The 21,534-nt window shown below is 36.9% G+C and overlaps 1 protein-coding gene across 2 annotated transcripts in view; it reads left to right on the top strand.

Moving 5' to 3' along the window:
• LOC123530526 (NEDD8-activating enzyme E1 catalytic subunit-like) overlaps positions 1-17,078 on the top strand; it is a 37,027-nt gene extending 19,949 nt beyond the window's left edge. For both annotated transcript variants that reach the window (XM_053521161.1, XM_053521162.1), the window contains exons 10-16: positions 108-221; positions 4,936-4,989; positions 8,165-8,201; positions 11,186-11,267; positions 13,689-13,789; positions 14,424-14,542; positions 15,464-17,078. In XM_053521161.1, the coding sequence (XP_053377136.1) occupies positions 108-221; positions 4,936-4,989; positions 8,165-8,201; positions 11,186-11,267; positions 13,689-13,789; positions 14,424-14,542; positions 15,464-15,561 (605 nt within the window). In that variant the 3' untranslated portion in view covers positions 15,562-17,078. The remainder of the gene's footprint in view (positions 1-107; positions 222-4,935; positions 4,990-8,164; positions 8,202-11,185; positions 11,268-13,688; positions 13,790-14,423; positions 14,543-15,463) is intronic.
• Positions 17,079-21,534: the final 4,456 nt, after the last annotated feature.

Here is a 21,534-nt window from a genome sequence, read left to right as displayed (position 1 = left end):
TCTTGAAAAATTGTTACTATAATTCTATACATCAGTTACTTCATATTCAAACAGGATCTTTTGGAATCAAAGGAATAAAGTTGTCATGGATGTTTTGTTTTAAACAGATGGTGTAGCTATAGATGGAGATGATCCGAAACATGTAAAATGGATTATGGAGAAATCTGTGGAGAGGGCAAACGAGTTTAACATCACTGGTATCACTTACAGACTAACACAGGGTAAAAAAGATATTTTCATATTTTGATCTGTACTACAATGTCTTATAGAGAATAGAAACCATAGACACATAGACTTCCTTGCTATTGAGCTAGCTTTTATAGAGACGTGGTAGAGTGTCTGCCTTAGATGTGAGAGGTCCTGGGCTGATTCCCTGTCAGGCCTGCAGTATTTTCAGCCTGTTACATAGCAGTGGAGGTAAAACATAAAACATTGAATAAAGCCCAAGTCTGGTAAGACTAAATCAGACCAGGAATAAATGGCAAGCTTTGTATAATCGATAAAGCTGTTTCTGTCTTTCTTAAGACAAACGTATTAACAAATATTTTGACATGTAAAAATAGAATTTAATAGGTCATAAAATCAGCTTGAAGTTTGCCGATCTCTTTAATGATCATAGGAAAATATTGCAAAGTAAGCATACAGACCTGTACATTTTATTTAACAAAACAAAAGACAACCGTGAGAGGTTTCATTAAAGTCCATTTTGTAATATTATTTGTTGGCATATTTTTAGCTCGAATATTCGAAGAATAGTCTAGCTGTTCTACTCACCCTGGCGTCGGCGTCGGCGTCACACCTTGGTTAAGTTTTTGCATGCGAGTACATACAGCTATCATTTAAAGGCATATAGCTTTGAAACTTATTTATTCTTTTTCTAGGTCAATTACCAACCTCACTGGGTCAAGTTCCATAACTCTAACATGTATCTTGAGCAAATTATGCCCCCTTTTGGACTTAAAAAATTCTGGTTAAAGTTTTACATGCAAGTTACTATCTCCAAAACTAATGCAGATATTGAATTGAAACTTCACATGTGTCTTCGGGGTTGTAAAACTAGTTGATAGCACCAAGTCCCATAACTCTGACCTTCATTTTGGCCAAATTATGCCCCCTTTTGGACTTAGAAAATTCTGGTTAAAGTTTTGCGTGCAAGTACATACAGCTATTACTAAAAGGCATATAGATTTGAAACTTATTTTTTCTTTTTCTAGATCAATTACCTACCTCACTGGGTCAAATCCCATAACTCTGACATGTATTTTGGCCAAATTATGCCCCCTTTTGGACTTAGAAAATTCTGGTTAAAGTTTTGCGTGCAAGTACATACAGCTATTACTAAAAGGCATATAGATTTGAAACTTATTTTTTCTTTTTCTAGATCAATTACCTACCTCACTGGGTCAAGTCCCATAACTCTGACATGTATTTTGGGCAAATTATGCCCCCTTTTGGACTTAGAAAATCCTGGTTAAAGTTTTACATGCAAGTAACTATCTCCAAAACTACTACAGATATTAAATTGAAACTTCACATGTGTCTTCGGGGTTATAAAACTAGTTGATAGCACCAAGTCCCATAACTCTGACATGTATTTTGGGCAAATTATGCCCCCTTTTGGACTTAGAAAATCCTGGTTAAAGTTTTGCGTGCAAGTACATACAGCTATTACCAAAAGGCATATAGCTTTGAAACTTATTTATTCTTTTTCTAGGTCAATTACCAACCTCACTGGGTCAAGTTCGATAACTCTTAACATGTATTTTGAGCAAATTATGCCCCCTTTTGGACTTAGAAAATTCTGGTTAAAGTTTTACATGCAAGTTACTATCCCCAAAACTAATGCAGATATTGAATTGAAACTTAACATGTTTCTTCGGGGTTATAAAACTACAGTAAACCTCGCTTATAAGGAACAGCTTGGGGCTTCTAAAAATTGTTCCTTATAACCGAGGTTCCTTATATCCGTATAGCGAACTAATTCCTTGTAACCGAGGTTTGTATAACGAACACAATTTGTATAGCGAACACAATTTGACTTACGTTTGAAAAGGGCTCCGGGTCGACCATGAATCTTTATGTGAGAAATGTGAGTACCGGTCCTTTCCTAGAGAGATGGTATGGTAAACTGACTGCGTGTATATGACTGAAATAGTGTTGAAACACGGCGTTTAAACCTAAACTAAGCTAAAATGTACGTCGGTAAGAATGACGTGATTTTTGTTTATTTTTTGTCGGCTATTTCTATCTTCTTGTTTTAGGAGAGCACTACATTATGATTATAAGATATGTTGCAGCCCTTACCTTGCTCGGCAGCATGTTATTTGAAAAGGCATCAATACTAATATAAAATAAATGTTCAAATAATTAATACAAAATTATGAATATGACTACTTAATTAAAATTTAAAAGTAGGGTGTTTATGACATATAGTGCATTACGACTAGACAACGGCGCCATACATACGGACTAAAGTGCAAATTATACCTATAGTTTTGCTATTGTCCATTTTAGCACCTGTTACAATTTTTACAATTGAAAATTTGGTAAACTGGACTGTTTGTCATTGTTAATCACGCGTAATTAACACATTTATTTAGGCTAGTATGACACGACCGTGTCCACGACTGATTTTCGTTCACTATTGATAGCATAAAATACCTAATACATGTAGCCCTCAAACATATTCTCAAGTAAATATAAGTTAATGATGATATTATTTATTTTCTTTTTATCGTATCCGTGAAATAACAAACTAAAGATCATAGAAATGAAATAATATGTGTTTATTCATGTGCATAAAAGCGCGTGAAAGTCTGACGTCACCAGCGATTCTCCTGTTTATTTCCAGTTTTCATTAATTTTTATTCTTTATGTCTGTTCTCTATAACCGAGGGGTTTTCCATTGAATTTCGTACTTTGAGACTAGAAAAAGTGTTCCTTATAACCGAGTGTTCCTTATAACCGAGTTCCCTATAACCGAGGATTTTTACATTGAATAAAGAAGGAATTAGATCGGGGAATTGAGAAATGTTCCTTATAACCGAGTGTTCCTTATATGCGAGTTCCTTATAAGTGAGATTTACTGTAGTTGATAACATCAAGTCCCACAACTCTGATATGTATTTTGGTCAAATTATGTCCCCTTTCGAACTTAAAACTCTTTTGATATTTAACATTTTGGGTAATAATTTCCTGCTTCTGTGACAATATTTCGAATAGTCGAGCTTGGCTGTCTTACGGACAGCTCTTGTTATCAAAATTGTGACTTTCCCATAGACTGGTCTAACTAATGAAATCTTGATTAATGTACATGCTTTTCAAATTGGTTAAGCAATTTTTATACGCTTGTCTCTGAAAGATTTTGTGAAAGTATTATGTGAACACACGAGGCGGTGGTCGTTCGTCGTCCAGATGCATGCCCGCTCTCTAAGTCGAACAGTTGTCATCTGATCTCCACCAAACTTGCTGATAATGTTTGTAGGCATAATATCTCAGCCAAGTTCAATAACCAGCCAAATCTCCAAGACACTCATGGATTATGGCCCTTGAATTACTCAAAATCTGCAAATTTAGCCTTGTCCGCTCTCCAAGTCAGACAGTTTTCACCCGATCTTCACCAAACTTGCTGACCATGTTTGTGGTCAAGTTCGATAATCAGCCAAATCACCCCAAGCACTCATGGATTATGGCCCTTGAATTACTCGAAATCTGCAAATTTAGCCTTGTCTGCTCTCTAAGTCGAACAGTTTTCATCCGATCTACACCAAACTTGCTGATAATGTTTGTGGGCATAATATCTCGACCAGTTTTGATAACCAGCCAAATTGCCCCTGGCACTGTTGGATTATGGCCCTTGAATTACTCGAAATCTACTAATTTAACCTTGTCTACCCGCAAAGTCGAACAGTTTTCATCCGATCTTCACCAGATTTGGTGACAGTGTTTGTGGGCATCTTTTTATGATATGTAACTGAGTATTTAGAAGGGCGTACCGTATAGCGGGTTATTTCTGCGGTCAAAATATTCTGCGTTTTGGCCCAAAAATTGTGGAACAAATTTCTGCATGTTTAATTTCTGCGTTTTCACACGAAAGAAAGAGGAATTTCTGCGTTTTCGATGCCAAGGAGGAAGTAATTCCCCGCATGATCGGGTGTCGTTAGGATGACTAGCGCATGAAAAACAATAAACTAAATTACAGTAACTGATGCAAAGTAACTTTGCTTTTAATGAACACATTGTAGGATATAATAACATGTGAATTGAAAAAAAATAAGTCCAACAACAATTGTACAAACTACAACTGCAAACTACGGTATACCAGCACAACGGTTATACCTGTATAAAGGTTACTAAAGTATAGTTCGGAAGATCTTCACAAGGGATTAATAAGAACAACTCAAGTGTAATTCACTCAGTTTATTTCAAACAAACAAACAAAAGAAAAATGTTTTCTGAGGGATTAACAGAACTTTGATTGACCATCACACTCAATTATACCATTATCAGTAATTGATAGATGATGACAGTAATTTCCAATAATTAGATCATGCCATTGTGAACTTCGGATCACCTCGTGTAACATAGCGTGAAACAACGTTGGTGAAGCAGATTTTTTGCGTTTTAAATTTTTGCTGGATGAATATTCTGCTGAAAATATTTTTGCGATTCTACCGAGAGACCGCAGAAACGCAGAACTATTCCCCGCATAGAAATAACCCGCTATAGGTATTTTATGACAGTCTGGCGCTCTTGTTTTGTAATGGCCGAATTTTCTTATTGCATCATGATGCTTTGAAAAATTATGGTTTAATCAAATACTTCATTGTAGAAAAAAAAAAACCTTATTAAAATCAGGTTCGGAAAATTGGTATTGCATCACATTGTGGAATATCTGGGAAAATGTGTATTAACATTAATTTTTTCTACATGCAGGTGTAGTAAAGAGAATCATCCCAGCTGTGGCGTCAACTAATGCTGTAATAGCAGGTGAGTGAATCAGCCTTGTTAACAGAGATCAAATTTGTGAAACTGTGCTTTTGTCTTCATTCCAAACACATAAAGCCGCAATTGAAAAGGAGATTTTTTTGTAACTATAATTAACACATAAAAAAATTTATTTTTTTTACTTTTTATTATCACACCTAACAATAAAGCTCATGCTGAGCTTTTAGGACTGTTTCTTCCTTTGTTGAACCTCTACCATATTTCTTCAAGCCATGTTGATTTGTTGAAAAATTATGTTGATGGGTGGTGCTTGTTTTTAGCTCACCTGTCACAAAGTGACAAGGTGAGCTTTTGTGATCGCGCTGTGTCCGTCATCCGTCGTCTGTCCGTGCATCCATACGTGCGTCTGTCCGTAAACTTTTGCTTGTGACCACTCTAGAGGTCACATTTTTCATGGGATCTTTATGAAAGTTGGTCAGAATGTTCATCTTGATGATATCTAGGTCAAGTTCGAAACTGGGTCCCTTGCCATCAAAAACTAGGTCAGTAGGTCTAAAAATAGAAAAACCTTGTGACCTCTCTAGAGGCCATATATTACAAAGATCTTCATGAAAATTGGTCAGAATGTTCACCTTGATGATACCTAGGTCAAGTTCGAAACTGGGTCACGTGCCATCAAAAACTAGGTCAGTAGGTCTAAAAATAGAAAAACCTTGTGACCTCTCTAGAGGCCATATATTTCACAAGATCTTCATGAAAATTGGTCAGAACGTTCACCTTGATGATATCTAGGTCAAGTTCGAAACTGGGTCACATGCGGTCAAAAACTAAGTTAGTAGGTCGAAAAATAGAAAAACCTTGTGACCTCTCTAGAGGCCATATATTTCATGAGATCTTCATGAAAATTGGTCAGAATGTTCATCTTGATGATATCTAGGTCAAGTTTGAAAGTGGGTCACATGCCGTCAAAAACTAGGTCAGTAGGTCAAATAATAGAAAAACCTTGTGACCTCTCTAGAGGCCATATTTTTCATGGGATCTGTATGAAAGTTGATCTGAATGTTCACCTTGATGATATCTAGGTCAAGTTCGAAACTGGGTCACGTGCGGTCAAAAACTTGGTCAGTAGGTCTAAAAATAGAAAAACCTTGTGACCTCTCTAGAGGCCATATATTTCATGAGATCTTCATGAAAATTGGTCAGAATGTTCACCTTGATGATATCTAGGTCAAGTTCGAAAGTGGGTCACGTGCCCTCAAAAACTAGGTCAGTAGGTCAAATAATAGAAAAACCTTGTGACCTCTCTAGAGGCCATATTTTTCATTGGGATCTGTATGAAAGTTGGTCTGAGTGTTCATCTTGATGATATCAAGGTCAAGTTCGAAACAGGGTCATGTGCAGTCAAAACTAGGTCAGTAGGTCTAAAAATAGAAAAACCTTGTGACCTCTCTAGAGGCCATACTTGTGAATGGATCTCCATAAAAATTGGTCAGAATGTTCACCTTGATGATATCTAGGTCAAGTTTGATACTGGGTCATGTGCCTTAAAAAACTAGGTCAGTAGGTCAAATAATAGAAAAACCTTGTGACCTCTCTAGAGGCCATACTTTTCATGGGATCTGTATGAAAGTTGGTCTGAATGTTCATCTTGATGATATCTAGATCAAGTTTGAAACTGGGTCAACTGCGGTCAAAAACTAGGTCAGTAGGTCTAAAATTATTAAAATCTTTTGACCTCTCTAGAGGCCATATTTTTCAATGGATCTTCGTGAAAATTGATCTGAATGTTCATCTTGATGATATCTAGGTCAGTTTAGAAACTGGGTCACATGCGGTCAAAAACTAGGCCAGTAGGTATAAAAATAGAAAAACCTTGTGACCTCTCTAGAGGCCATATTTTTCATGAGATCTTCATGAAAGTTAGTGAGAATGTTCACCTTGATGATATCTAGGTAAAGTTCAAAACAGGGTCACGTACCTTCGAAAACTAGGTCAATAGGTCAAATAATAGAAAAACCTTGTGACCTCTCTAGAGACCATATTTTTCAATGGATCTTCATGAAAATTGGTCAGAATTTTTATCTTGATAATATCTAGGTCAAGTTCAAAACTGGGTCACATGAGCTCAGAAACTAGGTCACTATGTCAAATAATAGAAAAAACGATGTCATACTCAAAACTGGGTCATGTGGGAAGAGGTGAGCGATTCAGGACCATCATGGTCCTCTTGTCTTTATATAGCAGTATGAAAAACTTGAAACAATCTAGGGCCATAATGACCATCAGGTTTAGAGTTGTGTGCCTGAAGGCAGCTTGTCAGACATGTCACACAAACTGTGTAATGAGCGAATGAAGTATTCAGACTAGTTTCAGCATATTTAGTCAGCCCTTAACAGTATTGTAAGTTTTTGTCAAAGATATGAGACACATATAAAATATGTGCGCAAATCCTGTTTTACATTACCTAGGTTTTTGTTTGAGACCTTGCCATCTCTGATAAGGAAGTCATATCTTTCAGCATTGCAACATCTATTTCTTGTAATTATGAGACAAATGACTATACATGTACATTAGTAGCCATAAGATGAGAAACTGTGAAGAAAGTGCTGTAAGTTTGATGTTAGAATGACTGTGTATAGTGTGCATTGCTTTTTGGCAGTCAGAATAATAGTTAGAAAATTAAGAATATGCACATATACTAGGTAAGTTGTCAGTTGATCAGGGTTTCACTAGAATTCTTCTAAGAAAGGTTGTGGGACTTTCACCATGGTCATTTTAGGGGTTTTGGTGAGTTTCAGAGGGGGTTTTAGATTTTGTTTTAGAATGGACTTAAAACAGATCACAAGTCAGCATTACACTTTTGTCGCATATTTTCTTTTCGGAACTGACCCAGTAGAGCTGTGATTTTAGTTTGCATCCAAATTTTGGCATTTCTGTCTACCATGTTGGGCAATCTCAATCTTGTACACGCTTGGAAACATATTGTACTTGGTAAATAAGAATATACTTAAAACAGAATGTACGGAAGTCAGAGAAATGATAATTAATTAAAAGCTTAGGGTGAATTTTTCCATTAAAACTTGTATGTCCTGTGGATACAAACTTCTTTTTAAATGGAGGATGTTGACTAATTAATTGTGCCAGACATGCAAGAAATATAGATCAAGAAGTCCTTGGTAGATAAATGCTTACAGAATTGCATTGTTTATCATTTCAGCTGCCTGTGCCACAGAAGTCTTTAAAATAGCAACAAGGTAATAGGAGTTTTATTTGTTTAAATATTATGTTAGTAATTACAATGGTTTGAGGACAAATTAGTTTTTAGTTTGACTATACTAAGTATATGGAGAGCTATCCTACTCACCCCGGCGTGGGCATCTTTCCGCGTCCCCACCTTGGTTAAAGTTTTTTTACACCTCTTCTTTTTTCTCCTTATCTCTGTAATTACGTGATGGATTTGCTTTAAACTTAAAATAGTTATTCTTCATCACCCACATCATCTGGCACAAGGATCATAACTCTCACATCAATATTTCATGAATTATCACCCACTTTTTACTTAGAATTTCAGGTTCAAGTTTTGATGCACTTTCACTCTATCTCAGTTATTACTAAATGGATTTGATTCAAACTTAAAATAGTTGTTCCACCTTATCACCCGCATTATATGACACAAGGTGCATAACTCTGGTACCAATTTTTCCTGAATTATGCCCCCTTTTACGTAGAATTTAAGGTTAATTTTGATGCATTTTCACTATATCTTAGTTATTATGTCTCCCCCAGGAGACATATTGTTTTTGCCCTGTCCGTCCGTCCGTACGTACGTCACACTTCATTTCCGAGCAATAACTGGAGAACCATTTGACCTAGAACCTTCAAACTTCATAGGGTTGTAGGGCTGCTGGTTGAGACGACCCCTATTGTTTTTGGGGTCACTCCGTCAAAGGTCAAGGTCACAGGGGCCTGAACATTGAAAACCATTTCGATCAATAACTAGAGAACCACTTGACCCAGAGTGTTGAAACTTCATAGGATGATTGGTCATGAAGAGTAGATGACCCCTATTGATTTTGAGGTCACTCTGTCAAAGGTCAAGGTCACAGGGGCCTGAACATTGAAAACCATTTCCGATCAATACACATGTAACTAGAGAACCACTTGACCCAGAATGTTGAAACTTCATAGGATGATTGATCATGAAGAGTAGATGACCCCTATTGAGTTTGGGGTCACTCCATCAAAGGTCAAGGTCACAGGGGCCTGAACATTGAAAACCATTTCCAATCAGTAACTTGAGAACCACTTGACCCAGAATGTTGAAGCTTAATAGGATGATTGGTCATGTAGAGTAGATGACCCCTAACGATTTTGGATTCACTCTGTGCGAGGTCAAGGTCACAGGGGCCCGAACATTGAAAACCATTTCCAGTCAGTAACTTGAGAACCACTTGACCCAGAATGATGAAAATTCATGGGATGATTGGTCATGCAGAGTAGATGACCCCTAACGATTTTAGGGTCACTCTGTTAAAGGTCAAGGCCACAGGGGCCTGAACATGGAAAACCATTTCCAATCAATAACGTGAGAACCTCTCGACCCAGAATGTTGAAACTTCACAGGATGATTGTTCATGCAGAGTAAATGACCCCTATTGTTTTTGGGGTCACTCCGTTAAAGGTCAAGGTCACAGGGGCCTGAACATTGATAACCAGTTCCGATGAATAACTTGAGAACCACTTGACCCAGAACGTTGAAACTTCATAGGATGATTGAACATGCAGAGTAGATGATCTCTATTGATTTTGGGGTCAGTCTATTAAAGGTCAAGGTCACAGTGGCCTGTTCATGTAAAATCATTTTTTGGAAATAACTTGAGAACCACTTGACCTACAATGTTGAAACTTAATAGGATGATTGGACATGCAGAGTAGATGACCCCTATTTATTATGAGGTCACTTGATCAAAGGTCAAGGTCACAGGAGCCTGAACAGTGACTTGAGAACCACTAGGTCAAGAGTGTTGAAATTTAGCGGGATGACTGGACATGCCAAGTAGATGATCCCTATTGCAGCCAACCATCAGTGTCTATTTGACTTTCGCTCCTGACCCCTATTGACTTCTTGCCTAGAGGACTTTGCATTGGGGGAGACATGCGCTTTTTTACAAAAGCATTTTCTAGTTACTAAATGGATTTGATTCAAACTTGAAGTAGTTGTTCCACATCATCACCCATATCATATGACACAAGGTGCATAACTCTTGCACCAATATTTTATGAATTATGCCCCCTTTTGCTTAGAATTATACTTATTTAGTGTTTTGATACACTTTATCTTTATCTCTCTTATTACTTAAATTTTTTTGACACAGACTCAAGCTAATGTGCAATATCTTCATCCACCATTGGTGTCATTAAACACTCAAGTGACAGCTTCAGCTTCCTCAGATGTGCCCAGTTTCACTATCCGGCATCGAAATAGTCGAGTTTGCTGTCTTCTGTGACAGCTCTTGTTTCATCTATACCAAAATTTATACCAAAATACAGTTGATATAAAGACTTACACAGAATACATTTACTATCTAGTGTATTGCCATGGTCTTTATATAGTAGCTGAGAACCTGTACAGTTCTGAAGTCGGTGTAAAACAAATTTTTTAGATACATGAATCTAAAACCTTCACAAGAGCAAACTGTATGAAACATATTTGACACAGTTCAAACTGATTCTAATAATTGAGCCGTGCCATGAGAAAACCAACATAATGGGATTGCGACCAACATGGATCCAGACCAGCCTGCGCATCCGCGCTGTCTGGTCAGGATCCATGCTGTTCGCTTTCAGTCTATTGCAATTAGAGAAACTGATGGCGAACAGCATGGATCCTGACCAGACTGCGCGGATGCGCAGGCTGGTCTTGATCCATGATGGTCGCAAACCCACTATGTTGGTTTTCTCATGGCGTGGCTCAGTTATATAGATGTTGCAAGTAAAAATTTCCCTGGTAACTACAGCATTTGAATGACAAGGAAAACCTGCTTGCATACATGCCTTTTACAAATTCCACAATTAGACCATGTTTATAGAAATGATAAGTACCAATTTTTGCATCTTAACTGTTAGCCTGCTAGCGGCAAGTGATTTTGTGGTACTGCCCAGAATGAATGAAAGACAAGTCCATTTTAGAAATACAGCAGGGTAACAGTTAATAAAAAAATTCTAAATTGTGTTTCAGTTGCTGTATGCCACTAAACAACTACATGAATTTCAATGACACAGAAGGAATATATACATATACATTTGAGGCTGAAAGAAAGGTAACTTTTTCTTTTATTTGTTAGAAACACTGTCCTCATATGTTACATTACTGGTTTGTGATATATTTGATGTAAAAAATCACTGTATTGATTCAGTAGCAATAAAATTAAGGAATTTGTTGTGGCTCAAAGGTCAAGGTCACAATTGGAGGTCAAAGGTCAACAGGGCTTTTTTCCTGTCCGGTCCATACCTCTGCCACCTATGAAGGGATTTTAATATTACTTGGCACAAATGTACCTCATAATAAGACTATGTGTCGTGCGCAGTTTTCAGACCCCTAGCTCAAAGGTCAAGGTCTTACTTGGCAATCAAATATTAACATGGCATGAACAGGGTCTGTTTCGTGTCCAGTCCATAACTCTGTCATTCATTAAGGGATTTTCATATTACTTGGCACAAATGTTTCCCATGATGAGACGACGTGATATGCGCAACACCCAGAACCCTAGCTTGAAGGTCATAATTGGAGGTCAGAGGTCAACAGGGCTTTTTTCCTGTCCGGTCCAGAACTCTGTCATCCATCAAGGGATTTCAATATTACTTTGCATAAATGTTTCCCATGATGAGACGACTTGTCATGCGCAAAACCTGGACTCCTAGCTCAAGGTCACAATTGGAGGTCAATAGGGTTTTTTCCTGTCTGGTCCAGAACTCTGTATCCATCAAGTGATTACAGTATTACTTGGCATACATGTTCCACTGCATGAGACAACGTGTCATGTGCAAAACCCAGGCCCTTAGCTGAAAGGTCAAGGTCACACTTAGAGGTCAAAGGTCAAATTCAAGAATGACTTTGTCCTGAGCATTTTTTCTTCATTTAACTTGGCACAAATGTTCACCACCATGAAGCACCCTTGCTTTTAGAATTACTTCCCTTTGTTGTTACTATAAATAGCTTATATTGTAACTTTTCTATTACTGGCTGTAAGGAAAAATCAGGAAGGATCGAAACCACTTTTCTGTGGTACAACAAGCTTGTTACATCCAATTTTTAGGTGTATTTTGATCTATCTCTAACTGGCAAAGAGTTTTATTTGGACTTATATAGATTTTTTTTATGCCCCCAAAGGGAGGCATATAGTTTTTGAACCGTCTGTCGGTCTGTCAGTCTGTCGGTCCGTCCGCAATTTTCGTGTCCGGTCCATATCTTTGTCATCGATGGATGGATTTTCAAATAACTTGGCATGAATGTGTACCACAGTAAGACGACGTGCAGTGCGCAAGACCCAGGTCCGTAGCTCAAAGGTCAAGGTCACACTTAGACGTTAAAGGATAGTGCATTGATGGGCGTGTCCGGTCCATATCTTTGTCATCGATGGATGGATTTTCAAATAACTTGGCATAAATGTGTACCACAGTAAGATGATGTGTCATGCGCAAGACCCAGGTTCGTAGCTCAAAGGTCAAGGTCACACTTAGATGTTAAAGGATAGTGCATTGATGGGCGTGTCCGGTCCATACCTTTGTCATTGATGGATGGATTTTCAAATAACTTGGCATGAATGTGTACCACAGTAAGACGACGTGTCACACGCAAGACCCAGGTCCGTAGCTCAAAGGTCAAGGTCACACTCAGACGTTAAAGATCATTTTTCATGATAGTGCATTGATGGGCATGTCCGGTCCATATCTTTGTCATTCATGCATGGATTTTAAAATAACTATGCATGAATGTGTGACACAGTAACACGATGTGTCGCGCGCAAGACCCAGCTCTGTAGGTCAAAGGTCCTAAACTCTTAACATCGGCCATAACTATTCATTCAAAGTGCCATTGGGGGCATGTGTCATCCTACGGAGACAGCTCTTGTTTAGGATTAATCCCCCTTTTGTTGTTACTAAAAATAACTTATATTATAACTTTTTTATAATTGGCCAAAAAAATTCCATATGAAAATCCAGACGCTAGTGTAAAGAAATATGCTATGATGGGCATATATTGTGACATTCTAGCATGCTTGTTTACATTTATAGATTTGTAGGTTTTTGTACATTTTAATGCATATATATATTATTATATATACAAATTTTAATCCATATTTTGTTGTAACATATTGTATATATAGTACATATAGTATTATTGACAGACATCAGTTCATTATGTTATTCTGCAGTAGGGAAAAATTAGGTTCCTTCCAGTAGGGGACTTTGTATTGCATGACAATACTTCATTCACTTGTTTTTCCACTGAATAGCCGTTGGTTAACTGAGATGGGTTCAAGGATATTACACGGTCATTACAAATCAGCGGAGGAAAATAAATGTCAAAATGAAATTTCATGTATTAAATCGCCAATGAAAGCACTGATGTTTAAATGTCCCATCTTTTGATTAGCTGTCCACTGCAAGCTAGTTGTGGTGTCTGAAATAAAACAACTTATTCCTGAAATATCTTTGTTGTTTGTATATTTCTATGACAGGATGATTGTATGGCGTGCAGTAAGATACCGAAGTCACTCACATTCTCCGAGTCTGACAAACTACAAGACATTATTAACTTCCTGCAAGAAAGTGCAGAATAGTAAGTTGTTCTTTACAATTGTACTGAAATTTCTCAGCCACCAGTATGAAAGTAAGCTGAAAAGATCTTTAGATCTTTATAGGCTGAGTGCAGCAGTTCCAAATGTTGTCCTGTATACTGTTTCCAAATGTTTTATTATTTCAAACATTCCGAAAAATGGGCAATAATAAACACTAATTTGAAAAGAAATAAACGTGTATAACTGTTACAGCTGTTGATATCAAACACATCTTCAAGTGATCATGGTTGGTTTTAAAAGCTGTGTGATGTCATTTAGAGAATTTTGTGCACTGCTTCTTGGCATGTAACAGTTCAGTGTAGAGGACAGCAGTTAAAACTTTTTAGTAATAGAATTTGCAAAAAGAGTAAAAATGAAATTAAACATCAATTTATAGAAAGCATTAGGCAATAAAACAAAATTGTTTTGGCAAACTGGTATTAACAAACAGTAAATGAAAATATTTGATAGAAAGTAAAGTATGAAAGTGCTTTTTCTCTAACAGCTTATCCTGCAAGTTTGTGGTACATATCTTTGCATACGATGGAAAAGTTTTGTATCCATTGGAACTCTAGTGCATGTTTTCAGACATTTGATGAAAATGAAATCACAGCAGGATTTACTTTATTTTGACAGTCAGATGAAGTCCCCTGGTTTAACAGCGAATGTTCATGGAAAGAATAAAACATTATACATGCCAACAGTTAAATCTATTGAAGAGAAAACACGAGAAAATCTGAAGAAAACTTTAGGAGGTAGGTTAACCCTAAGCCTGCTAAATTTCTAAAATGGACTGGTCCTTCATTCAATTTGGACTGTACCATTTATTATTTGAAGGGGTGTTCACTGAAAATTTACTGACTGAATAGCGAACAGTGCATACCATGATCAGACTGCACGGATGTGAAGGATGATCTTGGTCTGCACTGGCCGCAAAGGCAAAACCACTTGCCGCCACCAGGCTAAAGGTTAAGGAAATGCAGTTGGTAACATGTATTTAAGGTGTGCTAAAATATCAGTAAAATAATGTTTTCTATAGCAGTTAGTATATTTGTCTGCTTAATGCATTACAGCATAACAAGTTATAGGGTCAAGTTAGGCTCTCTCCTGCCTTGATGAAAGTACATTGTATATAGTTAAATTGTCCTTACTAGGAAGCTCCCTGAATAACCAAAATTGTCAAGATTTGTTTGTGAAGTTAACCTTTAGCCTGCTGGCGGCAAGTGTTTCTGCCTTTGCGACCAGTGCAGACCACCATCAGCCTGCACATCATGGTCTGCACTGTTTGTGATTCAGTCACTAAGTTTTCAGCGAAAACCCCTTTGAATAATAAATGGTACTGCCCAAATTGAAGGATGGACCAGTCCGTTTTAGAAATTCAGCAGGGTAAAGTTTAAGCTGCTGTATCACTGACAGATGAAAATATAAGATACAAGGGTATGGAGAATATTTCAAAGGTCAGTTCTCTATAATTGACCAATTATAAGAATTTCTGATGTGGTTTTTCATAATTTAAAGAGTTACAAATACTATAAATGTTGATGGCTAGGGATATTAATATTATGTAATGTATATGTTTGGTCTCAGGTCGGAGATCACCATTTATATTAAATTCTTCCTCAGACATTGTAAGACTACATTTACCACAAACATGTATATATATGTTCTGATTTCAGATCTGGGTATAGTGAATGGACAGGAGCTGTATGTGGCAGACCCTACCACACCTATGACTGTGACATTTAAACTTAGTCTCGGCTCAAACATGGAATGAACATCTACTTATTATCCTCGCGATCTTGTAGCACCAGTAATAACTTACCTCACAACTGAAAGGAGAAGAAATCTTTAACTTTTAGAAGAGTGTGCACAGCAATGGACAGATTTAGTTTGCATGTATGTTAGAGTCAATTGAATATTTTATGATGAAATAGTTTTATACTACTACACAAGCAAGTTACATATTAGGTACTTCATGATTGTCTACTACCAGAATAACAACAGAAAAGAAACATTTTTCATCTACAAGGTCACATACAGGTTATTGAGACAGTCATAAAATAATACACTTTTCCCCAATGAAAATTGTTAAATGTATCGTAGTGCAAAATTTCTGCAATTTTGTTTGATCACTTTTTATTTCAAAAAGGATTACACAGCGCCTTAAAGTGACATACCTCGGGATGGACTTCTATTCAATTTTTTGAAAACAGATTCACAATTGATATTAGATTTAAAATGATAAACCAGTTTTGTTTTGTAGATATAGTTAATGTGTACCATATAAAATAAAGCAAAGTTCTTTCAACTTTGCATCTACATGTAGTTTCAATAGCATGACTAGTGCTTTTGATAGTTTCTGCACCTGTTATTGATAAAAAAGTGTGTTTGTACTAAAAAGCACAGAATCACTTCATAAATAATTTTCTTTTTATTACTATTACTACTACTACTAATGAAAGCATTTCCTAAATTTTGAAAACTTGGCATAAATCTAGAGGCATGCAAGCTTTAAAGATTTATGGAGGCTTATTAAATTCTGTTTCAAAGTAAAATGAAATAGTAGGGTCAGCAGTTTAAACTGTATTTGTGCACAAGAAACTGAAAATACTTTTCTTTTCAACTTCTTACATGTTGTATGCATTTTATTTTGTTAAATAATTTCAAGGAAAATATTTAGGCTAGTAGCTCGTCCTCCTAGTGCTCCAAAGATCTCCAGTTTGAACAACATACAGAAGAAATGCTTAGAAATCCAGAAACACTGCCTTTTTTTAGGTTTATACGCACTGAACTAATTTTTAACTGAACAGAACATTACATCCTACCCTCTGTACTAATAAATTAATTTTGGAACTATATTAGGTTACTAAATTTAAATCTGTCCTAAGCAAGCAGAGTATCCTGTCCATTGTTTATAATAATAAAACTTGAATTGTAATATTGTATGCAGTACAAGGTAATACAAGTTATAAATTTACTGTTTTCAACCTAAGTTTATTTCAGATGTAAGCCTAACATTGTTAAGCATGTTTGAAAAAGTCCTAGTTAATGTCAGTTTTCAGAATATCCTAGCTTTGAACATACTATAATGTTACCAGTAATTGATGTGACAGGAAATATTACAGTTTGAAAATAATCAAAATTGTTTAGCTGCATGATTGAACATATCACAAAGAAAGAAATATGTTAACCATTGTTTTAATATGTTAACTGTCATTGTTTAAAGGCTCATAATGCCTTTGTCTATTATGTGGCTACCACATTTTTGTGCACCCCCCCCCCCCCCCCCCCCCCCCCCCCCCCCCCCGCCCTGGTTGGGACATACAGATTTGCTCTTGTCCGTCGGTGGTTCGTGACGCGCCTAGCTCAAAAAGTATTTGATATAAATTGATGAAACCTTGCATGAGTCTTTATCATGGTATGAACATGCGCACCTTCTATTTTTCGTCTGGCTCCGCCCCCTAATTTTAGAGTTATGGCCCCTGAAATAGTCAAAAATGCACATTTTCACCTTGTGACACGCCTAGCTCAAAAAGTATTTAATATAAATTGATGAAACCTTGCATGAGTCTTTATCATGATACAAACTTTTGCACGTTCTATTTTTCGTCTGGCTCCGCCCCCTATTTTTAGAGTTATGGCCCCTGAAATAGTCAAAAATGCACATTTTCACCTTGTGACACGCCTAGCTCAAAAAGTATTTGATATAAATTGATGAAACCTTGCATGAGTCTTTATCATGATATGAACTTATGCATCTCCTATTTTTCATCTGGCTCCGCCCCCTATTTCCAGAGTTATGACCCCTGAAATAGTAAAAAAATGCACATTTTCACCTAATTATGTGCCTCACTCAAAAATTTGAATTATTTCCTCTTATTTGTGACAAATGTACTAGTGGGGGGCACACCCTGTGTCCTACAGACACATTCTAGTTTTTGCTTTAAGCAAAAATATGTATGACCCGCGCCATGAGAAAACCAACATAGTGGCTTTGCGACCAGCATGGATCCAGACCAGCCTGCGCATCCGCACAGTCAGCAGATGCTCAAGCTGGTCTGGATCTATGCTGGTTGCAAATGCACTATGTTGGTTTTCTCACGGCACAGCTCATATTAATCCTAATTTTGATTATTGTTTTCTCTGCTTTCTTTCAAATGTTTGGATATTTATCAGCATATTAAAAGGTTTTAATGAATCAAATTGTTTTGATTACCTCCCTTTATGGCTCTATCTGTATAAGTTCATGTTTAGTAATGAAAGTAGTGCTTTTCAAATGGTGTTATTATGCACAACATCTATTTGGACAGCCGTTTCATCTCTTTTAATATAAAAAATTAAAGCCTTATGGAACTTGGTAGATAATGTATGTAATCAGTATATTTAAAAGTGTCATCAAAATGTGGTTTTCCAATAGACACCCATGATGAAGACATTTTGAAGTTCATTTTCAAGTCAGTACAGTGAAAAGAAGCAGACGAGATATTAAATTTTCTTAGGAATCCTAACAATCATGTAAATATGCTGAACAAAACATTTTACCATTTACCGGTACATTTATTTACTTTCTTATACTTGAAATTGTATCGTGCAATACAGTATGATGTACTTTAAGTGCAGTTCATGATAGATAAAGAAGAATGTTGTCATTGCAAAATGTGATATTGTAAATGATGCTAAAATAAATTTTACAATGTTTGTTTGTTTCCATTTTTATACGCCCGAAGGGACGTATTATGTTATGACGCCGGAGTCCGTCTGAGCCCACAAATGAACATTTGTTGGGTATAGAGAACAATAGGTAACGGTAAATTCTATTCATTCTGTAGTATTTATTGGGTACTTTTTGTAGCGTATTGGGTACTTTTTAACAAAAGAAATACCCAATAAAGGTCCATCTGTAGGAACATCCGTCCGTCCGTTACCATTTTCGTGTCCGCTCTGTAACTCTTGAACCCCGTAAAGGATTTTAAAGAAACTTGACACAAATGTTCACCACACGGAGCTGATGTGCAGAGTGCTTGATTCGGATAACTAGCTTCAAGGTCAAGGTCACACTTAGGGGTCAAAGGTCATATGAGTGTGTTTCGTGTCCGCTCTGCAACTCTTGAACTGCTTGAAGGATTTCAAAGAAACTTGGCACAAATGTTCACCACACTGTGCAGAGCGCTCGTTTCGGATGACTAGCTTCAAGGTCAAGGTCACACGGATGACTTGCTTCAAGGTCAAGGTCATATATGAATTTGCTTTGTGTATATTGCTCTGCATTGCAGTGCTCTTGTTATTATTTGGCAGATCCCTTTTTTGTTCTCTTAAAGTTATTTTTTTTTGTATTACTTCCCTTTTTTAGCTCGACTATTCATAGAATAGTAGAGCTATTGGACTCGCCCATGCGTCGGCGTCCGCGTCGGCGTCCGCGTCCCGATTTGGTTAAGTTTTTGTATGTAAGCTGGTATCTCAGCAACCACTTGTGGGAATGGATTGAAACTTCACACACTTATTCACTGTGATAAACTGACTTACATTGCTCAGGTTCCATAACTCTATTTTGCTTTTTTACAAAATTATGCCCCTTTTTTTAATTAGAAATTTTTGGTTAAGGTTTTGTATGTAAGCTGGTATCTCAGTAACCACTTGTGGGAATGGATTGAAACTTCACACACTTATTCACTGTGATAAACCGTCTTACATTGCACAGGTTTCATAACTCTATTCTGCTTTTTTACAAAATTATGCCCCTTTTTCGACTTAGAATTTTTTGGTTAAGGTTTTGTATGTAAGCTGGTATCTCAGTACTCACTAATTGGAATGGATTAAAACTTCACACACTTGTTCACTGTCATGATCTGACATACACAAAGCAGGTTCCATAACTCTATTTTGCTTTTTTACAAAATTATGCCCCTTTTTCGACTTAGAATTTTTTGGTTAAGGTTTTGTATGTAAGCTGGTATCTCAGTATCCACTAACGGGAAAGGATTGAAACTTCACACACTTGTTCACTGTCATGATATGACATGCAGTGCAAAGGGTCAATAACTCATCTTTGCAATTTACAAAAGTATGCCCCTTTTTAAACTTAGGAGTTTTGGGTTAAATTCTTATATGTAAGCTGGTATCTCAGTACCCACTAATGGGAATGGATTGAAACTTCACACACTTGTCCACTGTCATGAGCTGATAAGCACTATGCAGGTTCCATAACCCTATTTTACTTTTTTACTAAATTATGCCCCTTTTTCGACTTTCTTATTCATTCAAGCGACAAGGCTGTTAAATAGTCGAGCGTTGCTGTCCTCCGACAGCTCTTGTTTATTACTCTAAATATCTTATTTTGAAACTTTTTTATTTTTGGCCGTATGGAAAAACCGAGACCACTTTTCTGTGGTACAACATGGATGGTACATCCAATTTTTAGATATATTTTGACAACTTTACCTGGTAAGATTTTTTTTGTGGACCGAGATTTTTTTTTGTAATTTCTTCTTTTTGTTGTTCCTGTACCTTGGGCTTCGTCAAGTTCTTTAAATTTTGCTCCCATCCTCTGGTGTAACCCTTCAGGCGTATATTGCCCCGCTTGGTGGCGCTCTTGTTTTTTTGTTTCACACAGCCTGTTGGTCATTCCTTCAGTATTATCAGTAAAAGATTTAGTTTCCAATCTGTATTTTAACAAGAGCTGCTGGAGGACAGCAACACTCGACTATTCAATAGCCTTGTCATTTGAATGAATAGAAGTTGAAAAAGGAGTATACATTTGTAAGAATACAAGAGTTATGGAACCTTTGTATTGCATGTCCAATTGTCACAGTGAACAAGTGTGCGAAGTTTCAATCCATTCCCATTAGTGGGTACAGAGACCCCAGCCTACATACAAAACTCAACCAATAAATTGCTTGTTAAAAAATGGGGCATAATTTTGTAAAAGAAGGAAAATAGTTATAAAATCTTTGCAATGTAAGTCAGTTTACCACCACTAAATTGTGTGCATTTCGAAGTGGTTCCGAGATACCTGCTTACATACAAAATCTTACCCATATCGCCGATAACTGTTGTCTATTAACAACAGCCATGGTTTTGTAGGACGAAGTTTCCACAACTCATTAACAAAGATATCAAATTGGGTTGTTACAGGATAATTACACATGGTGAGCCTCTAGACCGACTGGAAATCAGTAACTGGGTTACCTGAATGCTGATTTCAACAGATTGTACCTTATCAAGGACAGTAGGCAATTACATTTACTGGTTGACGATATAACATTGCCATGTAGACAAATCTGCACTTCAGCAAAGAATGCAATCTAGCAAATTCAATAAACTGGTTTCCCCTGCTAAACAGGATAAAGGTTTCATATTTGAAAAAGCACCCTTTGCCTACTAACAGCACCATAGTAGGCATCTTCTGACATGAACTTACTGCTTAACCAAACTCGCCTCAAGGGTAAATGCTACAGTAAACTGTTGTTTATATGTATATAGGCAAACATTTTCCTATGGACAGGATTTCTTTAAACTTTGTGTACTGACCGAGAATCAGGTTTAATGAAATATGTATTAAAATCATAGGTACCCAGGCTTGATACTGCCCTTAAAATTGGCACTTTCAATTTATTTATTTTGTTGGGTATAACATCGCACAGACAATTATAGGTCATATGGCGATTTTCCAGCTTTGATGGTGGAGGATCCACACAGGTGCCCCACTGTGAATTATTTCATCACGTGCGGGCACCTGGGTGGAACCACC

This window comes from Mercenaria mercenaria, chromosome 13 (genome assembly GCF_021730395.1).
Source record: "Mercenaria mercenaria strain notata chromosome 13, MADL_Memer_1, whole genome shotgun sequence".
In the NCBI taxonomy this organism is placed as follows: Eukaryota; Metazoa; Mollusca; class Bivalvia; order Venerida; family Veneridae; genus Mercenaria; species Mercenaria mercenaria.
The sequence above is the reverse complement of the archived record's forward strand: the minus strand, read 5'-3'. Positions and strand labels throughout refer to the sequence as shown.